Raw genomic sequence first — 27,439 nt, 5'->3', positions numbered from 1 at the left:
ATCCCGTTCCTCCCCTTCAGGAATATGTTCAGCCACCAAAGAGACACAATTCCACAGAGTGTGATTGAAACGTGCTAAGGCACACACAGAGTTGGCTGCCTGTAAAGCCATACCCCCTGAAGAAAACACTTTCTTCGCCCAGCCATCAAAACGTTTGTCGTCCCTAGCAGGGGGGATGATTGGGTATGACGCCTGCTTTGCTGGGGCCGTAGCCGCCTGCACCACCAAACGCTCCGGAGTGGGGTGCGTAGTCAAGTAGCAGGGGTCCCTACTGGCTGGACGGTATTTTTTCGGCAGTGACTTGCTCAGAGCTGGGAGACTCTCCGGAGCAGCCCAAGCCGCTGCCACCCTTCTCTGTAAAGCCATATGAAATGGCAGCACCGGGTCAGTGGGTGGACCTTGGTCAAGGATATCTGTCAGGTCATCCTGCAGAAAATCCACTGGTGGCGCAGACCACCCCAAGTACTCCATCACCCTCGACATGAGTCGCCTGTATGAAGATTCAGCATGCAGGCTCAAACCTGCCAAACCCAACCTCTGGGGACGTACAAGACTGACGCAGGTCTTCCAACTGGCTATGACCAGATAACGGGTCATCAGGAACCTCATCAGGAAACAAACCTTCCTCAGACCCTTCATCCACCTCAGAGATGTAATCCAGAGGCTGGAATAAATCCCTGGATGAGAGCACAGAAAAAGGTCAAATACAGGCCTTACCGACTTCTTCAGGGCCTTCCTCAGAGTTTCCACCGATCCACGGGGTACCTCTGGTAAAGCCTCCAAAAAAGGCGTTGAGGGCGTTGACAAAATCTGCGTCGACATCGAGCATGGCGCCGATGGCTTCGACACAGATCTCGAGGGCGGTACCCAGATAGTGTCCTTCGACGGCCTCTGCGCCGATGGCGTCGATGACTTCCTCGGAGGCAGAGCCTCGAGAGAGTCCCTCGACAAACATGGCGCCGACGTCTTCTTAGAAGACCTCACAGGCTCTACCGGTCTCGAGGGCGTCGAGGACCGGGACCTCGAGCAGGCATGGCTAGAGCGAATCACCTTGTCCGACCGAGACCTCGAAGGTTCCCGGTGATCGCGCCAACTGCCCGAACCCGAAAATGTGCGAACGGTGGCCCTAGCGCGTTCCTTGCCGGCTTCTCTTGAAGGCGCGGGCGGAACAGAGCCCTGCGACTCGAAAATCGCCAACATTTCCTTACGAAATGCGTCCCATTCCGCAGGAGAGGACAAGCTACCCACTGGCAGAGTCCTCAGACGAGGAAGGAGACCGGTGACGGCGCTGCCGCGAGTGCCTCGAAGAAGTAGAGGAATGGCAGGAACCACTCCGGGACCAAGACCCCCTGGACTTACACCGACAATGCGGGGAGTCGACCATCGAATCGTCGGTCGAAAGCCCAGCGGATTCCGACTTTCGGGGCTTGGAAATCCTACCTACCGACAGCTTCTTCTTTTGCTCCAGCAAGGCCTTTGACGTCAAAGACTGGCATTCGTCATAGTCATCGGTGGCGTGGTCCTCGCCGAGGCACCAGAGGCAGACGTTGTGCGGGTCCGTAAGTGACATCTCGGAACCGCAGTCCCGACACTTCTTGAATCCCGACCGCAGGGTAGAAGAAGAAGAAGACGACATGATAATTTCACAAACCAAGTTCGAAGAACCGATAGAATCAGAAGAACCGAGGCGCCGAGATCGCCGAAGCGAACATGTTCGCAGAAAAAATGGAACTGAGGCTACGGGCGTCGTGCGTCCTACTTATAACATCCAGTAACGTCGGCTCGACAGAGGCCCTCGAGGACAGCGTATCGACGTAGAAAATTTTTCGAAGCAGCAAAGCTGTGGTGATTACCTGTCATAGATGTGGAATATGTCGGAGGAACCAATCACTTCGAAACCAATGTTGCGGATGCAGACTGGATCAAGCACTTTGCCACCCTTTATAATATTCCAGAGGTGGCAATGGGTGTGGAAAACATTGACCCTGATGAGGCACCTGAGTCTAGAGAAATAAGGCAATGAAGAGAGGAAGGGCATTCAGTGTTATTTAGCAACAAAGAATTAGCAGATGCAATTGCCTGTCAGAAACTCGGCCGTTCACCGGGATCGGCTAGTACTCATGCTGACCTGTTCAGTGAAGATGTAGGATTGTGAGCACCAGTATTAACAGTGTTTCAATGTCATGTGTACAAAGGCACAATTTTTGGAATCATGGGGAAAGGCGATAATCAACCACATTTATGAAAAGGGCCCAAGGAACACTCCGGTCTTGTACAGACCGATCTCTCTCCTCGACTCTCTGTTTAAGATCTTTGGAAGAGTGCTGCGGGGTAAAATTGCTTGGGTCACAGGGCTGCCCGGTGGGTATAATGGATTTGTTGATTGGTCTCCATAGAAGTACCCAGGCCTGTGTGAGAAGTGGTTCCTCTTGTCATTGCACTTTTTACTTTCAGGTCCACACAGGAGTATGACAAGGATGCGTGATGGGTCCCATCCTGTTTTCACTATATACTAATGGATGAGGGAGGCAATGACGCAAGCCACTACGGACGTGCCAAAAACTAAGGAACAAGTTACTTACCTGTAACTGTTGTTCTCCAGCATGGGTCTGGCATGGATTCACATGCTCATGAATATTCCCCGTCGTCAGGCTGGGAATCCTCGGTAAAGAAAAAACCAGTATCAGTTTCGTTTCTGATCTGTCTTTCGTAGTAGTAACCAATCACTGGTCTCTGCGTCATACTGACCACAGCCAATGACTGCCCTCTACCTAAGCCCCGCCTCTGGCAGCCATCTTCAGATTTGGAAGCACGTGAAGTGGCAGTATGACCAAGTGAAGAGCCGCAGAGGGGTAGGCGGGAGGGTTCGCATGTGAATCCATGCCAGACCCATGCTGGAGAACAACAGTTACAGGTAAGTAACTTGTTCCTTCTCCAGCATGGGGTCTGGCATGGATTCACATGCTCATGAATAAAGAATACATAGCAGTACACACATGCACAACCACGGGAGGTGGCAAAGGCTCAACATTAAGCATTACATCAAACTCAACATTAAGCATCTTACCTCCTCACCAGGCTCACCTCAGGCGAACAGGTTGCGCAGCACTGCTTGGCCGACCCTGGACTCCTCCCTGGAATCCCGATCGACGCAGTAGAATTTCGTGAAGGTGTGCGTCGACCTCCACGTAGCAGCCCTGCATATGTCCAGCAGGGGCACACCAGACAGGAACGCCGTGGTAGCTGCGATCGCTCTGGTAGAATGGGCTCTCGGACGGCCAGGCAGCGGTCGGTTTGCCAACCGGTGACAGTACATGATACAGCCGGAGAGCCATCTAGAAATGGAGGCCTTCGAGAGAGCCTTCCCCTGATTAACAGGTCCAAAGTTTACAAAAAGTTGTGACGTCTTCCGAAAGCACTTCGTGCGGTCCACGTAGAACTTCAGCGCTCTAGCCACATCCAGCGAGTGCAAAGTCCTCTCAGCCGGCGACGAAGGCGACGGGAAGAACACAGGTAACACCAAGGGTTCGTTGAGATGGAAGTCCGACGGTACCTTGGGCATGAAGGAGGGGTGCGTCCTGAGCACTACCCTCGTGGCGTGGAAAGTCAAGTACGGAGCCTTGCAGGAAAGGGCCTGGATCTCTCCCACCCGTCGTGCGGAGGTGATGGCCACGAGAAACGCTGTTTTCCACGACAGAAACTTCAACGGGGCCGAGTGTAGAGGCTCGAATGGAGGTCCCATGAGCTTGGTCAGCACCACGTTGAGCTCCCACGCCGGGGCCGGAGCCTTCACCGGCGGGAACGATCTGAATAGTCCCTTCATGAACTCCTTCACCAGACGATGAGACCACAAGGACGTCCGCCCCGTGGTTCTGGTGTATCGGGAGATCGCAGCAAGATGAATCTTGATGGACGCGTGTGCCAGTCCAGCCTTGGCCAGCGTCAGCAGGTACGGCAGTACTTGGGGAGCCGTAATCCGTAGAGGGTTAATCTTCTGTGCGCGGCACCAGACAGAGAACCTCTTCCATTTGTGTCCGTAGCACTTTAGAGTCGAGGACGCCCTGGCCTTTGCAAGAACCTCTCTGCAGTCGGCCGGTATGTCGTATCCTCCGAACTCTAGCGCTGCAGGAGCCAGGCCTGCAAGTTCAGTGACTTGGGGTCGTGGTGGAGGATGGCGCCTCCTTCCCTGGAGAGTAGATCCGCGTCCGCCGGCAGCTTGATTGGCGGGGACGCTGACAAGTCCAGAAGGTCCGGGAACCAAATCTGCCTCGGCCACGCAGGTGCGACGAGGATCATCCTGCACCGTGACCTCTTGAGCTGATTGATGAGCCGGATTAGCAGAGGCAGGGGAGGGAACGCGTAGAGGAACTGGCCCTCCCAGGGGAACGAGAAAGCATCGCCCATGCTCCTCGCCTGGGGAAACCTGCTGGCGAACCTCCGGCACTTGGTGTTCGTCGCCGTCGCGAACAGGTCGATCAGGGGTGTGCCCCACCGTCGGAAGAGGCGATCCACTAGATCCTGCCGTAGTTCCCACTCGTGGCACGAGCGCAGCTCCCTGCTGAGTGAGTCGGCGATGGTGTTTTTTATCCCTGCCAGATGAAACGGCACCAGAAATATCCCTTGGGCGATGGCCCAATGCCACAAGTCCTGCGCCTCCTTGGACAGCGCTGGGGACCTGGTTCCGCCCTGTTTCCTGATGTAGAACATGGTGGTGGTGTTGTCCGTGAAGATCCTCACCACCTTGCCCTTGAGGGACGGAAGGAAGGACCTGAGGGCCCAAAACACTGCACGGAGCTCCAGGACGTTGATGTGCAGGGACCTCTCCGTCGGGAGCCAAAGTCCTCTTGCGTGCAGATTTTCGGTGTGCGCTCCCCACCCTTCCAGGGAGGCATCCGTGGTCACTGTCTCCTGGTGGGCTGGGGTCTGGAAGTTCATGCCCGCCGTCAGATGCGCGCGGGAGCCCCACCACCGTATCGCTCGTCGGAAGCTCTCGTCGAGCTTGATCCTCTCCTCGAAGCTGCCCGTCGTCTGGATCCAACGCGCGTCCAGGAATTCCTGCAACGGGCGCATCCGGAGCCTGCACATGGGAACGAGGTAGATGCAGGAAGACATCATTCCGAGGAGGGACTTGACGGACCTCACTTTGGCCGCGTCGGCCACCAACATCCGTTGCACCTTGCCCAAGATGGTCCTGGTCCTTTCCTCCGACGGGGAGGCCAGAAGGGATACTGTGTTGAGCCTTGCCCCCAAAAACAGTGCGTCTTGAGCTGGTACCAGGTGGGATTTGGCGTAGTTCACGGAGAATCCCAGGTCCGTGAGAAGTTGGACGGTCCTTGCCGTGTGGGCCACGGCGAGCTCCCTCGTCTTGGCGCGGATGAGCCAGTCGTCCAGGTAGGGGTAGACGTGGATCCCCTCGCGGCGCAGCTGCGCCGCCACCGGTGCGAGGCACTTGGTGAATACCCTGGGTGCCGACCGTAGTCCGAAGGGGAGGGCTTTGAACTGGTAGTGGCGCCCTTGGACCACGAACCTGAGGAATTTTCGGTGCCCCTTCAGGATGGGAATGTGGAAGTAGGCATCCTCCAAGTCCAACGACGATAGGAAGTCTCCTTCCTCCAGCTGGCCTAGGACGTGCTGGAGGGTGACCATCCGGAACTTCTGCGCCTTGATGTACTTGTTCAGGCGTCGCAGGTCCAGGATGGGGCGCCATCCCCCTGTCTTCTTCTTCACAAGGAAGTATCTTGAGTAGACTCCGGAGCCCCGGAGCCTCTTTGGGACGAGTTCGATGGCGCCCTTTCTGAGCATCGCCCTTACCTCCAGAAGGAGTTGAGGAACGTGAAGTTCCTTCCTGGACACGGGGGGTACACGCGGGCATCTTCTCTGAAACTCGAGTGCGTGTCCCCGGGCCAGAGCGTCCAGCACCCAACGGTCGGTGGAGATGGACTCCCACACGCCGACGAAGTTCGCCAGCCGGCCTCCCACCGGGGTGCTTCGGTGGGGGCCCGACTCCGCGGCCGGTTCAATCCTGCTTGGACGCGGCCTTGCCGCCTTGACCTCCTTGGCGACGACGGCGGGGTCCACCCGACTTGCCTCGTCCTCTGTAGGCCTCTTGCGACGACGAGCGGGCCGCTTGACGGTAGGAAGCGAAACCGCCGCCGGAACCTTTGGAGGCACCCTTGCCCCCGCTGCTCCGAAAGGGCGTCCGTCGTTGCTGCAGGGCACCGAGGGCCCGGGCCGTCTCGGTGTCCGCCTTAATGGCCTGAAGGGAGTCGTCCACAGCCTTCCCAAACAGGTTGTTCCCGTCGAAGGGCATGTCCAGGACTCTGGTCTGGACGTCTTGGCGGAAGTCCGTAGCCTTGAGCCATCCACGACGCCGAAGGCAAACACCGTTGCCCAACTGGCGGAACCCAGTGTCGGCGATGTCCGTCGCCACGGTGATGGCGTGGTCGGAGGCCACCTCACCTTCCTGCAGGATCTCCAGGGCCTCCGCCCTCTTGTCGTCCGGCAGAAAATCCAGCAGGGGAGCTATCTTGAACCAGAGCTCCCTGTCATAGCGAGCCACGATCGCCAAGGCGTTGGCCGCTTTAATCGTCGTCGCTGCCGACGAGATGACTCTGCGTCCCATCGCATCCAATTTCTTTCCTTCGCCGTCCGGCGGGGAAGTCGATGTGGAGGCCGCACCCCCCCCCCGCTTTCTTCCTGGCCGCCGCGGAGACGACGGAATCCGGGGTAGGCTGTGCCCGGAGGCACAGGGGGGCCGAGTCCGGGACCCGGTACTTTTTCTCGTACCGGTCTCTTCTAGCTGGCGTCGTGGACGGGTTCTTGAGGAGCGTAAGGCCCTCATCCCAGATGTCGTCCAACAGAGGCACTGCGAGGACCGTCTTCCTCTTGGCCTCGCGCCGCTGATAAAGGAAGCCTTCCTTTTTCTTCTCCTCAGGGCAGAGTTGGAAAAGCTCGGACGCCCTGGAGATCATGGCATGGAACGATCCGATCTCGTCGGGCGGGGAAGCCCTGGCGGGAGGCGACGACGGAATATCCGCGTCGTATGCCTCGTCGTCCGTACCTGTCGTTGCCGTGTCCGTCCCCGTATCACCCCCTCGGGTAGACGGGGAGGAGGGCTGGACGGGGTGCGACGGCTGAAAAGGAGGTGGAGGATGGATCCTTCTCTTCTTGGTAGGGGGAACACCAGAAGGTCCCGGTTCTGGATCCCCCGACGGTAGAGGTTCCTCCGTCGGTAATGGTAGCCTCGTCCTTATCTCGGAGCATAAGGACTGTAAGGCCAACAAAATGGCCGCCGAGTTGTCTTGCGGCGCTGGCAGAGGTGAAACCGACGGGCGAGCAGGGGCCCCGTCGGTATCCTCGACGATGTCGTCGTCGTCACTTGCGTCGGGGTCCACTCCGACGGGCTGGTCTTCTTCCACGCCTAGGCCGTGGCTTAAGACTTCGATCAGCTCCTCGTCTGAGGCTGAGGTCGAATCTACGACGACGCCCTGCCCCCCCTTCTTCTTCCCCACGGGGAGTTTCGCGGGGGTTCTGTCGATGGGCACAAAAGAAGACTCCCTCCGAGGAGGCAGGGAGATTCTGGGCCCCGAGGTCGCCACCACTGGTGTAGCCTCCATAGGCTGAGCCAGGGCCGCCGCGACTTTCTCGATAGAGGGCTTGGCCGGATGGATCAAGGCCTTCACCACTTTAGGCGCGCTCACCGCCTTATCCTTGAGGGAGGGGGCACTGCCACGCTCCTCCTCTGCCTTAGAGCTCGACCGGGGCCTCTCCAGGAGCTTCGCCGGGTGCTCGGCCTTCCTCTTACCCGACCCAGAGCGTTGGCTCGTGGTTGATGGTGCCGGGGAGGGTGCGCCCTGCCTGACGCCCGTAGAGCCCGACCGTTCGGCGCTCCCGGTGCCAGCGGACTCGCGGTTCTTTGCCTTATGTTGAGCCCCCGTCGCCGGGGCGCCCTCAAAGGTCTTAGAAGACTGCTCCGATTTCTTCTTCTTCTCGCCGGACGGGCTCTTACCCTGCAGCCAGTTGGCGAGACGTTGATGGCGGTCCTTCATGGTCCGTTCCGACATGTTGCCGCAAAACGCACAGTCCTTCTCCACGTGCGTCTTGTCCTCATGAAGGCAGTAAAGGCAGAAAGAATGTTCGTCCTCCTTAAAGATGTTCTGCAGCTGGCATCCAGGGCAGACCCTGAACAGCTTTCCGGGCGTCGAGCTTCCCTTCTCCTGGGCCATCTCCGAGACCGGGCCTGAGAAGCTTCTGGAGTCCTCCGAAGCGTAGCTCGACGAAATCTTCACCCTTGAGGGGCGTAGAAGAATCCGACACGGGTCCCCGTTAATCGGATGTAGGATCGGTGGAGCTTGAGGCTCTTTTGACCGAAAAATTTAAAGTTTTTTGTGAAAAAGCGCGAAAAAATAGCACTAACGCTCGAGAGCAATAGCACGAGGATCCCAACACATGAACGTGCGGTAAAAATCTGAAGATGGCTGCCAGAGGCGGGGCTTGGGTAGAGGGCAGTCATTGGCTGTGGTCAGTATGACGCAGAGACCAGTGATTGGTTACTACTACGAAAGACAGATCAGAAACGAAACTGATACTGGTTTTTTCTTTACCGAGGATTCCCAGCCTGACGACGGGGAATATTCATGAGCATGTGAATCCATGCCAGACCCCATGCTGGAGAAGTAAAATAAAAAATTAAAATTTAAAAAAGAGTTCTGCATCAGGCTATGCCCTTATGGAAGAGAGACTAGAGGGAGATTACTCAGCTGGGGATGTGAGGACACCTCAGAAATCCGTTCATGTCTGCAATAGAGAAAACCCCAAGATTCCTTTCTGTCGTCGGTACTAGGAAATGCTGTTCCACAGCTATTGTCTTAACAAAAAAACACCTTAGAATTTGACTGTATACCTCACTAGGAGCTACCCAAAAAGTTTGCCTTCCGTCTCTGCTAGAATAACATCCAAGAACTGACAACTATATGGACTAGAGTACGCTGTGGTCCTTTTCAGCAAACGAGCAATCTCTGGACTAATGGTAAGAACTTACGTTTGATGACTGGCAGGTCGTCTTGTCACATTGCAAACACGGTATTTCCTTCTCATTGTTCCACAGTGAGTGACCTCAACTTTCAGACCTACAATAAGCAGAGGTCAACACAAATTTAACAACAAGGATATTAGTATGAATGAAAATACTAGGTCAAGAAGGGATATAAACATGAATCATTGTTTGCATAACATGTACAAACGACTCATTGTTAATTATTAAAGCATGACAATCACTTTTCATAATTCATTTAATCAATTATTGGAGGTGAACCACTATATATTTCGAGGTGAGAAGAACATCACTTTGATTTCCAGTAAGAAATACTCCCATGCAGTTTAGAACACTATGTTGAATTAATTCAAATATTTGTCATGTTTTTACATGGTGCATCATGACTCCTCATTCACAACTGCAATAATAATTAAACATTACAGTCCTGGTGGCTCGAGTATCCATACCTCTGATAATTTTGTAAAGAAAGAAGGAACAGTTGACCATAAAAAAAGAAATAAGACAGACGCCCCCTGGGGATGACCACAATTGCAGAGAGACTGAAAACCCACCTTGTACAGTGATAAAACGTGTAGATTCCGATTTTCAATCATCTTCTAGCAATCAAGTGCATACTAAGCCTAGCATCCCCATTTTTAAACAAGGGAAGTGGATAAGGCACTTCTTAAACAGAAAGCAATTAGCACAGTAGGTCCTGACTTTATACTGGTGAAAGACAGTTGAGCCTTTATCTTGGATGTTTAGCGTATGTGTGAAAAACAGTTTCCGGTTCTTATAGACAAGTAGTTACAGTACATTTTGTCAAAGTAGGTAATTTCTAAATATGTACTTTTTGCCGACCTCCACCCTTCCTCCTGAACAGACTATTTAGCAGAATAATCTATGGAAGGGTGGTTGACTATCTCGATGAACTAAAAAATCATGTCAATATTTCAAGTAGCATCCAGTCCAAACAAATACAAGCACAATGTAGCAGTGCTTAAACATATATCCTCTCTAGGTCAAGAGAAGGTTTTATGTGAAAGGCACAGACACCTACTTACCTTCAGTGACCTACAAACTGCATTCAATGCAACTCACCAAGCCAAACTATGGGGGTTCTGATAGAAATGATTGCCCACTTAAATGTATTACGACTACAGAAACATACAGTCTGGGTATGGTATGATGCTCATGCCAAATTAACCAATCCCTCAAAAAGTAGAAAGATGAGGCAGAAAACTTGGTGTCTCTGCCCCAATTCTGTCAATATTGAACATTAATGACATCTCATCAATGTTATATAATGTGGGAGCCAACGTACTGCGGCGAACCAGAAGGAGGACTCAGACTACAATAAGTCGTGCTGTAGATAGCCATTTTTCTTTTATTTTGAAAAAAGCTAATTGGCCTGATCACTATGAGGTAAGTTCCCTGCCTTCTAAACCAAAAATTAAGGATGTTTGCCGTAGTCCAAAATTAAGATTTCCAAGCCCATAGTCCTATTTTTCTAACCGGCCCTACCACTTCAGAAAATGTACCTAAAAAGAAAAGGAGGCTTGAACAACAGCCTCAGAATGGGGTTCTGCCTGGCCCGGCTCTTAGAGGAGTTATCAGTCTCTGAGTTTCTTTAAAATTGTCTTTTCCTCATATACAGGGCCTCATTACACGGTAGGCGGTAAGGGTTTACCGGTACCAGTATTTTACCGGTACCGGTAAACCCTTACCGCCTTACTACGAGGTCCCTTTGCGGATTGGAGAATGTAACGCCTGCTTTTTGCAGGCGTTAAGAACCAACCCGCAAAGGGACCAGGGAGCTAATTACGGTACCGCAATTTGCGGTGTCGTAATTAGCACCTTCCCCATTCCCATTATGCCCTATGGGGCAAAAATGGGAATGGGGAAGGGCAATGGGGGAAGGGGGAATTACCGCCCCACCAACCTTGGAATAGGGCGGTAATTCCCCTTTCCACCAAGGCGGTGCCGGTATTTTACCGGCATGGACCAAGGTGCTAATAGCACCTTGGTCCACTGCCATCCGTGTAATGAGCCGCACAGTCTTTGTAGATATTTGGTCAGTTCAAATAATAAACACCTTCTAGATTGTTTCGTAGATTGGTTGTCAATTAAAATTATAAAGGTCTTCTGGCTTGTTTTCTCTTCTGTCTCCCCCCCCCCCGACCCTTTTTTGAGAAAAGACACATTCTTCTTCCTTGTGTATTTTACAGCGGTTTGCTACAGGTTCAATCCCTCCAGGATAATTTCAGCTTCTTACCAGTAGTTAAATCCCTCCAGGATCACTTTGCATATACTTTTCTGTATCCCACCTTTTTGGCATTGGGACTCCCCAAAGTCCAGTGGCTTTTGTGGAGGGTCAGAAGAATGGCAAAGACTTATAGCTTCCATTATAGGACTTTTACTGAAAAATATATGAGGTAAACGCCTGACAATTCCTAAACTACCGGTGTTCCCTACCTAACACAAACTAACAGTCATCTGAGAGTCCAAAATCTGACCGCTGTCCAGAGCCTAATCTGTTCTGTCCCTACCACTGTCAAAATAAACTAAGGCACAGAAGAATGACTTCCTTCTCGTGTGGTCTTCTTTTCAGAACCGTCACTTTAGTCACTTTTGTAGGTAGTTCTTGTCAACTACTTTGATCAGTTCATACAGTTCAGAAATAGGAATTTTCAGCTTCTCTATCATGTCCTTGACACCTTGCTTTCCCTATCTGAAGTTATTCATTGCTCTCTCTTTGTTTATCAACACTGATGCTTTTATCTCTACACAATCTCCACTCTTTCCCCTGGCTAGGCCAGCTAGAAAGACTCGCTTTCCTCTTTCATGTGACTGTTACTGGGACACGTATGAAGGTTCCAAAACTATTCTAATTCTTTCCACTTCTGCAGTCCTACTGAGACGAGTATGAATGCTCCAGAATTGATTCTCACTTGTTTCCACTTCTTTAGTCTTACTGGGAAGTGTATGAATGTTCCAGTAATGACCCTCTTGGTTCTTTACTGTTCACCATTTATTGTTACGAGTATCAGGGTTCAAATAATAACTCTTACTGGTCTCCGTTATATTGTCATTACTGAGACGAATATGAGTGTACCAGAAAATGTGATTCACTATTCTTCAATCCTTATCAGAATGAGTGTCCCAATGATCATGATCACTCTTCTTTAATGCTTGATGTGAACCACCAGGAATGGGACGCGGACACAGAGGAAACAGTTTTGTGGTTACAACCTTCTATTTCAAAGTAATGAGGGTTGTAAAATACCTCACTATCCCTATTTCAGGAGGAATTGCCCTACCTCAAGCAAAAACGAATGGGTCTGTCCAGTGTCAAGATGTCCAAACAAAAGTATGTCCTGTGTCCGTAATCCTATTCTGGCCCTCACACTCTAAATAAACTCTAGTGCAAGGGATACTGTAGTCATTTACATGTATATATTTATATTTACGAAGACAGGCACAGAGGTATAGTGACACCAACAACATAAAATAAAAAATACATAAAATCAGGAGAAACAGAAGACTGAGAAGCAGATTCTCATCAAGTCAGAGATAAAGTCCTACGTTAGCAGAACAGAAGTCTCTTAAGTCCAGTTTTGAAAGCTTCCAAGGATTGGCACAATCTTAAGTCTGGAGGAAGAGCATTCCAGATTCTTGGTACCATGAAGTGAAAAGATCCCTGTGCCACTATGCCAAGTTTTACCTAAGGCATTAATAATAATCAGATCTCAATGTTCTTCGGACGGGTAGCCAGGAGATGTGGCTAGATAGATACAGGCTTAATCTAAAAAGAGATGTGAGTAATGCACATTAGTCGAAAAGGTATCCTCTGCTGGCCATAGGAAGCCAGTGTAATGCTTTCCTAGCTACAGAGACGTGGTCACTCCTTTTCAATCCCATGACTGCTCTTACTGCATTATTGTGTGTGATCTGGAGACGCATCATGTCTCCTTTACCTATACCACGTAACAGGCTGGAGCCATAATCTAATTTAGCTCTGATAATTGCCCTTGCGATTGTCGCTCAATTGTCCTGCGACAAGTACAGCCTCAGATGTACGAACAGTTTGATGTAGTAAGAAGTGGACACCAGGAAGCCAACATGAGCCTTTGGTCAATCACCATGCTCAAGGTCTTCATCTTCTGCAAGGTGAGACCACCACATCAGGCTATGCGGAATTCACTACAATCCGGCCCTAGTTTTTTCAGGGGAGACGTTGTGCCCACATTCATAATTCTGGTTTCCTGTCATTCAAGGCCAACCCATTCTCCACCATCCAAGTCTGGATTATGGCATACACCCTGTTGATTATTTCAGAGTCCTCAGTATGATTACCTGACAGAGGGATTAAGCACAGAGATGTCACTCAGTAACTTAAAGAGTGTAGCTGTAAACAGATTAAATAAAGCAGGGGACAGACATAACCCATGTGGAACTCCAGAATCCATTTCAAATTCGTATGCTTTAGGTCATCAATACAGACTCTGGCCGTCCGATGAGCCTATCCAGTTAGTTGGCGATGTAGAGAAGTGCGCACCATGCTTGAGCCTGGACCCTTGCATTGCATGGTCCACTAAATTGAATGCTACAGAAAGTTCAATAAGCAGCAAGAGCGCTGTCCGACCTCCTTCTATAATTTCCAGCAGGTTTACCTTGAGGTCCAGCAAGGCAGATTCTGTACTATGGGCCATCTGAAAACCTGACTTTCTTTTATGTTATGCCTGTCATTTGTTATTCACAAGAGCTCAAATGTTCAGGTTCAACACAATTGTTCAAATCTAACAAAAACGGGCTCCAATGACCACTGAACAGCTTCTTTTCCCAGTTTCCTTGTGTCAATCTTAATAATGAAGCTCCAAGTGGATTACTCAATCTCCCCTTGGTCCAAAGGAGTTCCAATGAAAAATGTCCACAGTTACAGGGAATGGCTTCCTTCACCAGATTCCTTGTATCAGTTTAATCAGTTCAAAAGAATAATCAAGTTCCAAGGGGATTACTTTCTCCTCTTGGAATATTCATTTTTCTTGGGGCAGCACCTACCTTCCTAGGTACTCTGCTATACTTGTCTGCCAAGACTTTACTATACAAATGCTTCACCTGGTATACTTATCGGATAGGACTTTTATTACACAAATTATTAAGTTTGGGGTTTAATGACCCATTAGTGGCTTTGAGTACTATTACTTTTGCTTGTTTAATGGCTTTGCTGTTCACTTCTCGTTGCATTTTCAAGAAGCGCTTTACTTTCTTGAGCTACCCGGTAACCGACTAGCTTTCATTAGGTTCACCATTGGGTTCTTGCTTCTCTTCACTTCAGTTCCCTTCAGGTTCCGTTGTTTCTAAGAAGATGCATTCATATACTGGCAACCCAGTAACCTGCTTTCCTTCCCAGGGCTTACCGGTTTCCTCCAACGCTCAGTCGCTCTCTCCTGCTCCAGCATACTGGCTCTGCATGCACATCGTCAAGCGTTGCACTCTCACTGCGTCTCCATTCACAGTGCGTGCGTTAGGCAGAATCCTGTGCAGTGCCCTTAGGGACCAAAACACACAATTAAGACTACAGGTGGCAATACAAGTTTTACCTTTGGTACAAGCCTGTACTACTATGTCAGAGTGGTAGCAGTGGCGGAGCAGCCAGGCCTATCTCAAGAGTATATGAGCAGTAAGTAGCAGAGATTACACAAAGTGACCACAATTACTGTGACTCAAGCAAACACTGACTCAAGGTTTCAGGTAAAAAATATAAGTACATTTATTTTTAAACCATTCGTTATAAACACAACACTTCTATTAAACTCAAATAAAAACCACACGTTAAATATACTACAACTAACCAATTCACTTTGTACAGTAAGTCTCATGGTAAGTACCCTGTGTTTGAATGAACTGGTGTTATGCACAAAACATGTTACCGCGAATACGATTGCGATCACTTTTTGACGCGTATCCGTGACATGAAATGCTACCGGGGAGTTGGAGGCAAAAATCACAGGCAATATTTTGGTTAGGCAGGCAGAATCAAGAAACACTCAGAGAAAGGAGTTCAAAAGTCAAAGGGCCGGAGCCAAAGTCAAAAATACACTGGGGCCTGTTGCCGAAGATCACACAGTTAGACAGGTCATGATTCAACGTAGCCAAAAGCACTTCGATATTGTCAATGTTCGGAAGCAAAAGTTATAAGAAGGAGGGATGACAAGGGCAAGCCTTGGAAAATGAAGAAAGGGGATTCACCCAGTTTCCTCAAGTAGAACACAGTACCTTGTTCCAATGGTGCAGCTGGTGCCCTGGCAGTTGCTCCTGTTGGTTTCCCGCAGACCCACGATTCCTGGAGCTTCGTTGTGAAGGAGGACGTCTGAAGGGGGTCTGCACCACACAGGGATGAACCCGGCAGCAGCAACAAGGAATAAAAGGTGCGCTCCTTACAAACAGGAGAGGTTCTTCAGGTGGCTATCCGGACCACTACAGCAGCGTGCAGCGATTTCGACAAAGGAAGAGGATCCTCTGGCTGTAGAAGAGGAGCTGGTTAATCCCACCAAGCTCAAGGGAAGAAGACTCCGGACTGGATCTTCTCTAAGTCGTTGAAGGGCAGATAACTCAGGACTGAAGCAGGGCTTCACCGGGATGGGGTAGTTGCTGCAGCCGTCATTCACTCCGCTTCTCTTCGGTTCCTTGTAGTTCCAGTGGCGACTCTCTGACTTCTAGCTCAAGAGACCTGCCTTTTATGTGAAAAAAAAACCATTTACACAGCCTGGCTGTCAATCACCCAGCAGGGGGGGTTGTCCAGCCCGGACAACTACCCTGACCAATCAACACAAAGTGCGACTTGGGTTTCGTAGGATACCCTGTGCAGGGGGTGACTACACCCTTCCCTCATATTCAGCCCACCTAGACACCCAGGCGCCTTGAGGAGGGCTTCTGAGCAGAAGCCTGCCAAAAGACAGTGAACAAAGAAGGCGAACCTAGTTTGCTGTGCAAATTAAACACAAGAAGGACTTTAACAAAAAGAAATGGCGAATAAACCCAAATAAGAACAGTACCACGTTTATCTAATATAATCGCGGTAGAAAAGTTAGGGTAGATACCACTGCCACCAGCCAAGTCTAAATGTTAAAAGAGCAAAACAATGCTCTAGGAGGTACAGATAAAAAGGGATATGAATTAACCCTTTCCAGTACTCCATGGAAGATGGGGTGTACTAGATCTGTGGTAGATTGACTAAGTAAAGTTAATGGTAACTTTACCCTTTTCTGGGGGACGATAGTCGCCCTAGAAATGGTGTCGAGGGAAGTCTCAAAGACAACCCTGTGCCACGGCACTGAAGGTGCTGTGACACACACAAAAAGAAGGGGGCTACTGAAGTGGTGTACTTCAGAGTCCACAATCACAAAAACAGATAGAAACACATAGAAAAACACAAGTGAGAGTGGGAGAAAAGCTCTCACTCTCACCAAGTGGAAAAAATAAACTCCAGAAGGCCAACAAAGCTGCTGGGGGGCTCACTAGGTGAGGGAAATTAGCCATAGATGAGAATTCACCCTAACAGTGTGTTTTCCACTGCTCTCTACCTCCCTCAGCAGTGGACCACATGCACCCAGGCTTAACTTCACATCGCTGGACGTGGCATGTCTCTCCCCAGCGTGGTGGTTAGCGTGGTAATGGGCTGCGATGCAGTTCGGCGATGGCAGATCCCATCTCTCCCTCTCAGTGTCAGCTGTAGCCAGCTAGTATTTGAACTTCCTGGTTGCTTAATCATTTTCCAACAACTGGACCACTGCGTTGGTCGCCCGGGCCCTGTGATCTTCATTACTATGTTCTTTCTCGGGTCAGCTCTGGGATCATTTCCTGTAAGGCTTTGAGGAAGTGAAATTGAGCCTCCTTGTAAGTGATCCTCACTGCTCCCTGCCTCCTCCGCGTTTCAGTTGTCAATGTACTATCCCTAATGGGAGCTTGGGGAGCAGTAACAGTAGATCTAACAGGAGGTTGGGGATGAATGTGGCAATGTGCCATAAACCAAGGGGGAACAGAGGCAACATCCCTGAAAGGAAAAGGGGGGTATGTGTATTCCTCCAACAATGCCCTGTTAATCTCCCAAGGTGCACCTCCCCATTGATGGTCCTCCGTCATATAGCTGCCATCAGGGTTAGGATCAGGTAGCGGCTGTCATCCTCCTATATGGCCATATAGGGGGACGCCTCCTCAGGGAAAGAAGTGAGGACATCGCCAGATTCATCACAGACTATTACTAGGACGAGCATGATTCTTAAGCTCATTTTATTCGGTATCCCTTTTGCGTTTCCCGCCTTCCCCATTACCTTTTTCTTTTTGGTTAGCATCACCGGGCCTGCGGTCAGGCTTTGGTCCTTTCTTCGGTTGGTCAGGTTGGATTCTTCGCTTTTCGTCTTGTCTTCACTCTGCCCACTTTGCAGGACTCCCAAGTAAGTAGTCTTGGCGTTGTTAATGGACTTCCTAGTCCACCGGTCTTCGGTCACGCTACCACATTTTGCTCGTGACCTGCCCCATGGCCCTTCTGTCACTCGCTCAACTTCCCCCTCTTTCTCGTATCCGCAAGGGTGTACTACACGGTCCCACACACTAGTTTCCTCTTCCTATCTGAAGAATGTGTGCCTCAGTCTCGTTCAGCTCAGTCAACGTAGCAGATTCGAAATCTCTTGGTCTTCTCTCTCTCTTCCTCTGAACGGGTCTGTGGTCTCTGCGTCGTCATTGGACGCAGCAGTTCACCAACTCTCGGTCATGCTACCACCTAAGACTCAGTAGCTGCTCGGAGGTTTCCATCCCCCAGCTCTTCGCGCTCTAGGCTTCTCGCATGTTGATTTTACTCGCCAGCTTTCTGCCATGCTTGCAAGATGCGCGGCCCGGTCTTGCTCAGCTCTCCATGCGCAGCCGATTCGAATCTCCCGGGCATCTCTCCGACAGGAGTACTCCTCCTCATTTATGACACGTGGTTGGGTCTTCCCTGGCAGAGCGTCAAAGTCCTTTTTCTCTGTTGTCTGAGGACACTGCATTACTCAGACAATCTTATTCTCAGTACGGCATTCATATTCTTTGCCATGTTGATTTAAGGTTTCTGCACCACAGCATCAAACATTAACTTGTTCTTCATGTCCTCTTTGGATTGAAATTGTTGGTGGTGGGTTGAGGGTGAGTAATTTAGGGAGTTCCTCAGAGGCTCTCGTCTGGGGAGAAGTGATGAAACCCAGTGATTTGCCACACTCTTTGGTAGGGTTAATGGTTCTTAGTCCAATTAATTTCATTTGTCGGCTTCCCCAGCCTGCACAGAAAACACATGGCTCCCTTTCACGTGACATGTGCTCATATGTTTCTCTTAGATTCTCGCACTGTGAGTGGTTTCCCCAGCCTTCATGTTCAGCATTTATATTTGTTTGTCTCCGTTTTACCTGCGCCTTGTGTCTGTCCCGGTTTCCTAGCTTCTTGTACCGTGAACGGCTTTTGCAGTCTTTGACCCCAGAGTGTATAGCCCTCACCGGCATCCTCACGTTGGGAGCATGCACTTCCCTGTTTGTGCTAGTCTTCTCTGTGGAGCTCAGAGACTTGGGCTCCTTTCTCAGTGTCTAGGGTGGTCCTCCTTGGAATGGGCGTTCTTGTCAGAGAGGGAAGTCACTCCCGTGAGGTCCCACTTGCCCAGAACACTAGAGAGGGTCTTGCGGAGCTGGCTCACCTTCCTAGCCTCACAGGGGAGGCTTTCCTCTGAGGAGAAGGGACAAATTGCCCAAATTCATCACAGTACCTAAAGTGGACACCCTAAAAGACTTGTTATTCATGGACAATACATTATTAATCTTGGAAACGAAGAACTCTCGATCTTAGCTGATTGCAACTTTTGATCAATACTGTTACAATTGCTCATTACAACCTAATTTTGCTGAATCTAAATTCATAATTGTTGAGGAAAACATAACCCCAAAAATGTAATTTGTATTAGTGGAGAAGAAAAGGATGGAGTCACTCAGGATTCCCCAGAGTAACCATATACCAACAACTTATAAAAAATAGAAATTGCTAAATTGCTTAAATCACTACGGAGTTATTGGAGTACGAATAATTATCCCCTCTCTCCATCTCTGACAAAAATATGTTTTGGCACCATTAAGGTATCCACTAGAACCCTTCTAACTAAGCGATTGCTAGGCAGAAACCTGTGCAGTTCCTTTAGGGACCACTGCAAAAGATTTAAGACTACAGGTGTTTGGCAGTAAACCCACTTGGTAGCAGTCTGTACCACACAGATTCACTTGGTAGCTGTGGCTGAGCAGTCACACTTCCCTCAAGAAGAGTTAGGCAGTATATACAGAGCATACAAAATAGGTACAGAAATACAGTAGCACAAGCAAACACTGACCAGAGCTTGGGTGTAAAAGTATATACTTATTTAACACACTCTTATGAAACACACTAGCACTAAATTGATAAGATAAGTTCAAAACACAATCACTATTATCATATGTACATCCCTGATTACTTGTTGGACAAGTCTTAGTTAACACCACTTATTTCCAGACAGAGGTGAGCGCTTAACGTTCGATGGCACTCCAACAAGTTAAATAAACAGGGAGAGAAAAGCAGAATTATGGAAGCATACACAGTAAACACTTTTTAAAGAACCACAGCAAGTTTAGGAAGGCACAGTCTACTGGTGAGCAAGGAAGTTTAGGCGCCAGGCCCACTTTCAAGGGAGCCGGGCGGAAGATGCCCAAGATCAGATAGTTACACAGAGTCGTCGAAGTTTTGTGGAGGTAGTTCGAAAAAGGTTTAGTTCAGTGCAGAAAAGTTAGCTAAGGTGTCCCAGGCTAACCCAGGTTCCAGAGACAAGGATTTAATACACCCCGTTCAAACGGTTTCAAGGGAAGCCAGGCGGAACACTGTACCTTAAATGGAGAGGATCCTCCAGCGGGGGCAGTTCTTGCAGCGGGTGCAAGTCGCAGCATCGTCCAGAGGAAGAAAAGATCTCGTCGTGGAGGAAGGATGAATGTCTTTGCACTGCCAGGGAAGAAACCAGCCGCAGAGTTCTCCGGTACAAAGGTACTACCCTTTCGGTTCGCGGTAGTGGTGAAAACGTGGTATCCCGGTTGCCGGGGTGCTTGGCACAGGCAAGGCGGCCACGAGATGCTCCAGGAAGGCGAAAAGAAGGTAGACTGGTTATCCCCACCAGTCGAAGGAAGAAGACTCTCCGGGCTGGAGATCTCCTCTGTCGTTGGGAAAAGTGGTGAGACGGTGCAGCAGGGCTCCACCGGTGGTCTCGTCGTCGTAGGCCGGCTCAGCTTCTCCCTCCTCGGATTCTTAGGTCCTGTGGCGACTTCTGAAGTTCCAGTCCCCAAAGCCCTGCTTTTATGCAGCATACCCCCATTCACTCAGCCTAGCTGTCAATCAAACATGCTAAGTGGTGAGTCAGCCGGCTCACCACTTGGGCCAATCACACAAGAGCGCGACTTGAGTTACCAAGGTAACTCAGTCCAGGGTGCCTAAACCCCCTCCCACACCCCCTGTGGTACCCAGACAGAGTGGCACCACTTTTGGAGGCTTCTGTGGAGAAGCCCGCCAAAAAGTGGAACAAAGGGCTCGACTTGGGTTGGAGTCACAGAAGAGAACACAAACGCCATTTTAGAATCGAGTTCTGGCAAAAAATACCAACCGGCGAATTAATATTAAATAAATAATCCGGCGGTATGTTCGAGGCTATAAGAATTAAATAATTAAAGTTGGTAGCCTCGAACAATGGGAAAATCCCATAGAGATATATTCGCGGTCGAATATAAAAAGTAGTATCCACTGCCACCAGCCAAATCTCGACCAGGGGGGACGGAGACGTGCCCCCTCGAACAACAGACCCCGGGGCAATCGAATTGCCCTGACCAGTACGTCCACAATATGATGGTTTGTACTGGTTTCTGTTCATAATTTGGGACTAGCAAAGCCAATGGTGACTTTACATACCCTGGGAGACAGTAGTTAGTCCCAGGGTATGGAGTCTATGTTGGGGGGTCGCTACGACACCCCTGGGTTACGGCACGGAGGGTGCTGTGTAACCCACATCAAAAAAACACATGAGACCCTATGGAGTAAAAGACCCCATAGCCCATAAAACACATGGAAAGTTAAAGGAACACCTCAAATCATGTCAAAGAGTGGGAGCAAAAGAATCTCACTCTTAGCAGGAGAGAAAAAAATAAACCCCAAAAAATCCAGCTAAGCTGCTGGGGGACTCACTAGGTTTGGGAAATTAGCCTTTACAGAGAATTCTCCCTAACAGCGATTCACTGAGAAACTGGGAGATCTATTATGGAATTTTACCTAAAATAAAGACCTTTATTGTATTGGGTGAAGAAAGGGAAATAAGAAAAACAGCAATAACAAATCTTGAACATATCCTATGCTCCCAGTGCTCCAACAAACTTCACAGGCTACTCTACATAAAGAACAATCTGGATTATTTACGGTTTGCTCCATCCCATGCAGTGGTTCAAGACACTTAAAATATCTGCTTTACGAGAGAAATTTCTTGCTCAGAGTGATTAAAACTAGCAATAGAAAGCCCATTTTATCTTCCATTTCCCTATGACTACTGAAAACATGACAATGTGAGAAGGGACCACATACCTATTACCAAACTAGGAGTGAAACAGTTTGCACTGAAGCCCAATGTCAGAAAGTGTTCAGGTAGGGCAAGGACCCAGTGCACGTGTATTTTTCACATGAATATGCTAGAAAGGAGCTGGGATTTTTATTTTGCTCCAGAGTGGACTGTATTTGAACTTCTCTATTGAGGGTTTGGGAAGACAAACCAGTGAGGTTTCCCCTAGAGTTATTCTTGATCCTCTCGACTGCAGCAATGACAGAGCATTCTGTCTCGACCATTGGACAAAAGAAAGATAGTAATACAATATATCCTATAAATACATCAGTGCACAACATACAGTATGTTCTTGAAAATATTCTTCATGTAAAGTTGTGGTCAAGAAATATCAAAAAGCCCTTTAAGTACTTTTAAAATAGAAAGGAAAAAAAACAGAAAAGTATTCGTCCCCAAATAAAAATTTCAAGAAGTATTCAAGTCAAATTTACAAATATATACACTTTTTGCAATACATTTAGACAGCTTCGAAAATTTGGGGGAGTGCCAGTAGGAATGAATGGGACAAAGGACACAGGCAGTTCCTGGTTACAGGTAAGTATTATCAGAGTCCTAGGAGAGAAAAAGAGATGGCAATCTTTAGGCTGGTGATGGTGGACCCTATTGGAAGAGTTCCAGAGCAAGGTGTGACAACCATAGGCCCTTGAGAGTAAGACTCTCGCTTGAACCGAGACCTAGATACAGTGGATGTCAATCAGGGTGCCGTGAGGAAACAATGAAGAAACAGCCGGCAGGCACAAAGAGAACTCAGAAGTTCACCAGGATATGTAATAGGCAGCTGGAAGAAGTCAATCAAGTCCAGGGGATGAGGAGGCATGGATCCTCTGCGGTGTTGGTATTTAGTTTTGATTGGGTGCCCGTTCCAGATACTGTTTCCGCAAGCATAGATCCTCTGCTCAGATGGGTAAAGGCGAATTAGTTACACTAGGTTGGAGGAACACCATTTGCTGACCACGAAAGTGGTTACCATGATAGGAGTACCAGCAGCGAGGAAGCACACAAGTAACCCTTTTGGATCAGGTCAGAAGATGCTCCAGTCGACGAAGAACTGCATGACAGAACACGGGCAGGTCACTCAAAGAAGGGAAACTGCAGAAGTCCAGACCAAGGTGTCCCCTGATAGAGGAAGAAAGTATGATCAGCAGGGAAAATGCTGCTTGATTTAAAGCAGGGGCAACAGGAGACCCCAAATCTGCATTACGATATAGTTAAACCTAGAAAATCAAAGTTTATTTTGAGATAAGGACTATAGGGAAGATAGGTTTTATAATTTCAAACTAAACTATGATACCAAGAAATCTGATTAACGGCACAGCAACGTAGCTGTTAGGCAGAAACCTGTGCAGTTCCCTTGGGGACCACTGCAAAAGATTTAGGACTACAGGTGTTGGCAGTAAACCCACGTGGTAGCAGTCTGTACCACCCAGATTTACCTGGTAGCTGTGGCTGAGCAGTCAGACTTCCCTCAAGAAGAGTTAGGCAGTATGTAAAGCATACACAATAGGTACTCAGACACAATAGCACAAGCAAACACTGACCAGAGCTTTGGTATCAAGGTATATAATTATTTATTTAAAAACACAATTATTGAAACACTCCAGCACTATTATTGTAAATCACTCTAAACACAGTTACTATTATTATATATACATCCCTTACTTATTTCCAGACAGAGGTGAGCGCTTAACTATAGATGGCACTCCAATAAGTTAACGAAAAAGGGAGGGAAAAAGGCAGAATGTAGGAAAGTACACCACACTAATACTTAGGAACTCTTAAGCAAGGCAGGAAAGTCAAAAGTTACTTGTGAGCCAAAGTCCATAGGCCGGGCCCACTCTTGGAGAGAGCAGGGCACAAATGCACCCAAGATCACACAATGACAACAGGCTTAAAAAGTCTTGCAGGGAGTTCAGAAAGGTTTTAGTTAGGCTCAGAAAAAGTTTAGCCAGGGGGTCCCAGGCTAACCCAGGTTCGAAAGCCGGGGGCTAAATCTACCCCGTACAGTTCGTGGCAAGGGAAGCCAGGCGAAGGATCCTCCAGCGGCGGCAGTTGTTCCTGGCAGCGGGTGCAAGTCGCAGCGTCGTCCAGAGGAAGAGAAGATCTCGACTTGGAGGAAAGATGAAGGTCGTTGCACTGCCAGGGAAGAAACCAGCCGCAGAATTTTCCGGCTAAAGGTACTACCCTTTGATTCGCGGTAGTGTTAAAACGTGGTATCCCGGTTGCCGGGGTGCTTGGCACAGGCAAGGCGGCCACAAGATGCTCCAGGAAGCAAAAAAGGAAGCAGACTGGTTATCCCCACCAGTCGAAGGAAGAAGACTCTCCGGGCTGGAGATCTCTGTCGTTGGGAAAAGTGTTGAGACGGTTCAGCAGGGCTCCACCGGTGGTGTCGTCGTAGCAGGTCGGCTCAGCTTCTCCCACGTCAGATTCTTAGGTCCTGTGGAGACTTCTAAAGTTCCAGTTCCCAAAGCCCTGCTTTTATGCAGAAAACCCCCATTCACTCAGCCTAGCTGTCACTCAAACATGCTAAGTGGTGAGCCGGCCGGCTCACCACTTGGGCCAATCAGGACGGAATGCGACTTGAGTTGCCTAGGCAACTCAGTCCAGCGTGCCTAAATCCCCCTCCACCCCTCCTAAGTACCCCAGACAGAGTGGCACCACTTTGGAGGGCTTCTGTGGAGAAGCCTGCAAAAAAGTGGAACAAAGGGCTCAACTTGGCTTGGAGTCACAGAAGCGAACACAAACACCATTTTAGAACCGAGTTCTGGCAAAAAATACCAACCGGAGAATTAATATTAAATAAATAAACCGGCAGTATGTTCGAGGCTATAGGAATTAAATAATTAAAGTTGGTAGCCTCGAACAATGGGAAATCCCATAGAGATATATTCGCGGTCGAATATAAAAAGTAGTATCCACTGCCACCAGCTAAAACTCGATCAGGGGGGACAGAGACATGCCCCCTCGACTAACAGACCCCGGGTCAATCGAATTGCCCCGGCCAGTACGTCCACAATATGATGGTTTGTACTGGTTCTGTTCAGAATTTGCGACTAGTAAAGTCAATGGTGACTTTACATGCCCTGGGAGACAGTAGTCAGTCCCAGGGTATGGAGTCTATATTGGGGGGGTCACTATGACACCCCTGTGTTACTGCACTGAGGGTGCTGTGTAACACACATCACAAAAACACATGAAGCCCTATGGAGTAAAAGACCCCATAGCCCATTAAACACATCTAGGGTCAAAGAAACACACTCAAATCATGCCCAAGAGTGAGGGTAAAAGAGTCTCACTCTTGACAGGAGAAAACAAATAAACCCAAAAAATCCAGCAAAGCTGCTGGGGGACTCACTAGGTTAGGAAATTCAGCCTAAACGGAGAATTCTCCCTAACAGTAGCGTCATTATCGGTGAGTTCTGATGTGACCAGTGATCATGAAAAACAAAGGAGAACCTCACAAGGAACCATCTCATCTAAATTCTACAATACACCAGGAAGTGAAGCATCAATCAAGGGAGTTTTGTAGATAAAATAAAAAGGGAACAGGAACAGAGTATCAAATCAGGTTAGATTTCAGGAACTAATTTAAAAAGATACAACAAATTACAGAGTCAGAAGAAATTGGAGTGGGCACAGCCATAGAAAAAATGAACAGAGTTACACATACTTATCTACATTTTCCAGGAAAACAAATGACTTACCCCTGGCAACGTTCTTTCTACTGGTTGTTTCTCCCACGGATTTCTCCTCCTTGATTTAAGATATCCTGCTTGCAGCTTTGGAAACTTTGACAGTACAGGGCACTGTGCGTGTCGTCGAGTCAAAGTCCTTTGGCGGCTCCAATCCGCTCACTCATATGTGACGTCGACGTTGCCTCAGTTCAAGTTTTGCCTCTCTTCTTGCACAGTCGATTTAAGGATTAAAAGAAACACCATAGTAGTTACTTACCAACTGGTAACGTTCTTTCGACTGGATGTTCCTCCAACATATTCCTCATCTTAGATGTATTCCATCCAGCTTCAGCTGCTTCGGAAAAATTTCCCTCGGCAGAGGGCGCTGTGCGTCGAAGTCGACTCAAGGTCCATCGGAGGCCTCAGTCGAGGGTGACGTCATCAGGTATACAAGTAGCACGCGCGGCATACGTTGGCCTCAGTTCTGTTTTTCCTCATCTTGCTTTGTTGTATGGATAGTGTAGGTAGCCAGGTGTCAGCCTTGCGAGAGTTGAAGTGGCAATAACCCAGAAAATCTACAGAGCGGTAGGATGGGAGGGAGATGAGGAATACGTTGGAGGAACAGCCAGTCGAAAGAATGTTACCAGTTGGTAAGTAACTTGTTCTTCGAATGGATTGTGTCCTCCAACGTATTCCTCATCTTAAATAGACTCCCAAAGCAGCATAGGAAGCTCCCTGGAGGAGGGAGTAGATTTTTAATATTATTATTATATGGCCGAATATAGCACTGCTTTACCGAAAGCAATCTCTTTAGACTGGGAAGCATCCAGACTATAGAATTTGGAAAACGAGTGCAGCGATGACCAAGTTGCTGCTTCACAAATGGATTTTATGGGAACATCTCTTTGAAGGGCTTTGGAAGAGCCTATGCCTCTGGTGCAATGGGCCCTTGAGCCTTCTGGTGGGTCTTTGCCCGCCAATCTGTAGCATTCTGAAATGCAAAGCACAATCCAACGTGATATGGTTTGTTTTGACACCGATTGACCCAATTTCCTTCTGGTGTAGCCAATGAAAAGTTGATTATCCACTCTAAGCTTGGAAATCCGAGAAATGTAAAAGCTGTTCTCGGATTCAGTCTATGTAATCTTTCCTCCTCCTTACTGTGATGAGGTGGAGGGTAGAATGCGAGAAGAATAATTTTCTGATTTAATAGGAAATCAGATCAGATCCTGCCGAACCTTGTTTCAGAATCTGAAGAAGATCCGTCATTTGACCTGAGAACTGGGACCATTGAGTCTTTAGAGCCCATTGAAGGTATCTCACCCATGCCTCTGGCACTAGGAAGATGCAGGATGCCATGAGGCCGAGCAATCGTAAGAAGTCGTAGGCCTGGAGATTTTGGGAATTTTGGAATTTGGAAACCATCTGAAGAATGTCTTGATCCCTCAACTTGGGAGGCAAGCTCCGTCCCAAGGATGTGTCTAATATAGCCCGTATGTACTGGAGCTGTTGGGAAGGTGTCATTTGGGCTTCTCCCTCAATTTTAAGAAGTCACAATCTGTGGAGGAAGTGGCAGGTGACTTTCAGACGATCCAAGGCTTGTTCAGCAGAACGCGCGCTGATCAACCAATCGTCTAGGCAGGGGTAGATGTGAATACCCCCTCTCCTGAGGTGCGCTGCCACCACTATCATCAATTTGGTGAAGACCCTCGGGGTGGAATTCAATCCGAATGGCAGGACTCGAAACTGATAGTGTGAGTCGCCAACTACGAACCTCAGGTATTTTCTGTGCTTGAGATGAATTGGCACATGAAAATAAGCATCCTGGAGGTCCAATGACACCAACCAATCCTGAAGTTGAAGGGCCTGAAGGATCTGAGAAAGAGTGACCATCTTGAACTTGTCCTTCCTGAGGAGCTTGTTCAAGCCTCTTAAAACCAAGATGGGTCTCAGTCCTCTGTCCTTTTTGGGAATCAAAAAATATGGGGAGTACCATCCCTTGTTGCTCTCCGCTACAGGTACTGGTTCTATAGCACCTTTCTCCAG

At 48.8% G+C, this 27,439-nt stretch overlaps 1 protein-coding gene across 1 annotated transcript in view; it reads right to left on the bottom strand.

Moving 5' to 3' along the window:
* The window catches only part of LOC138503100 (protein argonaute-3), a 2,065,845-nt gene that overhangs the window by 1,033,914 nt on the left and 1,004,492 nt on the right, over positions 1–27,439 (bottom strand). The window contains exon 7 of the mRNA XM_069622607.1: positions 9,041–9,128. Coding sequence (XP_069478708.1) covers positions 9,041–9,128 — 88 coding nt within the window. The remainder of the gene's footprint in view (positions 1–9,040; positions 9,129–27,439) is intronic.

Source organism: Ambystoma mexicanum, chromosome 11 (genome assembly GCF_040938575.1).
Source record: "Ambystoma mexicanum isolate Mex_15411 chromosome 11, UKY_AmexF1_1, whole genome shotgun sequence".
NCBI lineage: Eukaryota > Metazoa > Chordata > Amphibia > Caudata > Ambystomatidae > Ambystoma > Ambystoma mexicanum.
This window is presented reverse-complemented; position numbering and strand designations above follow the sequence as displayed.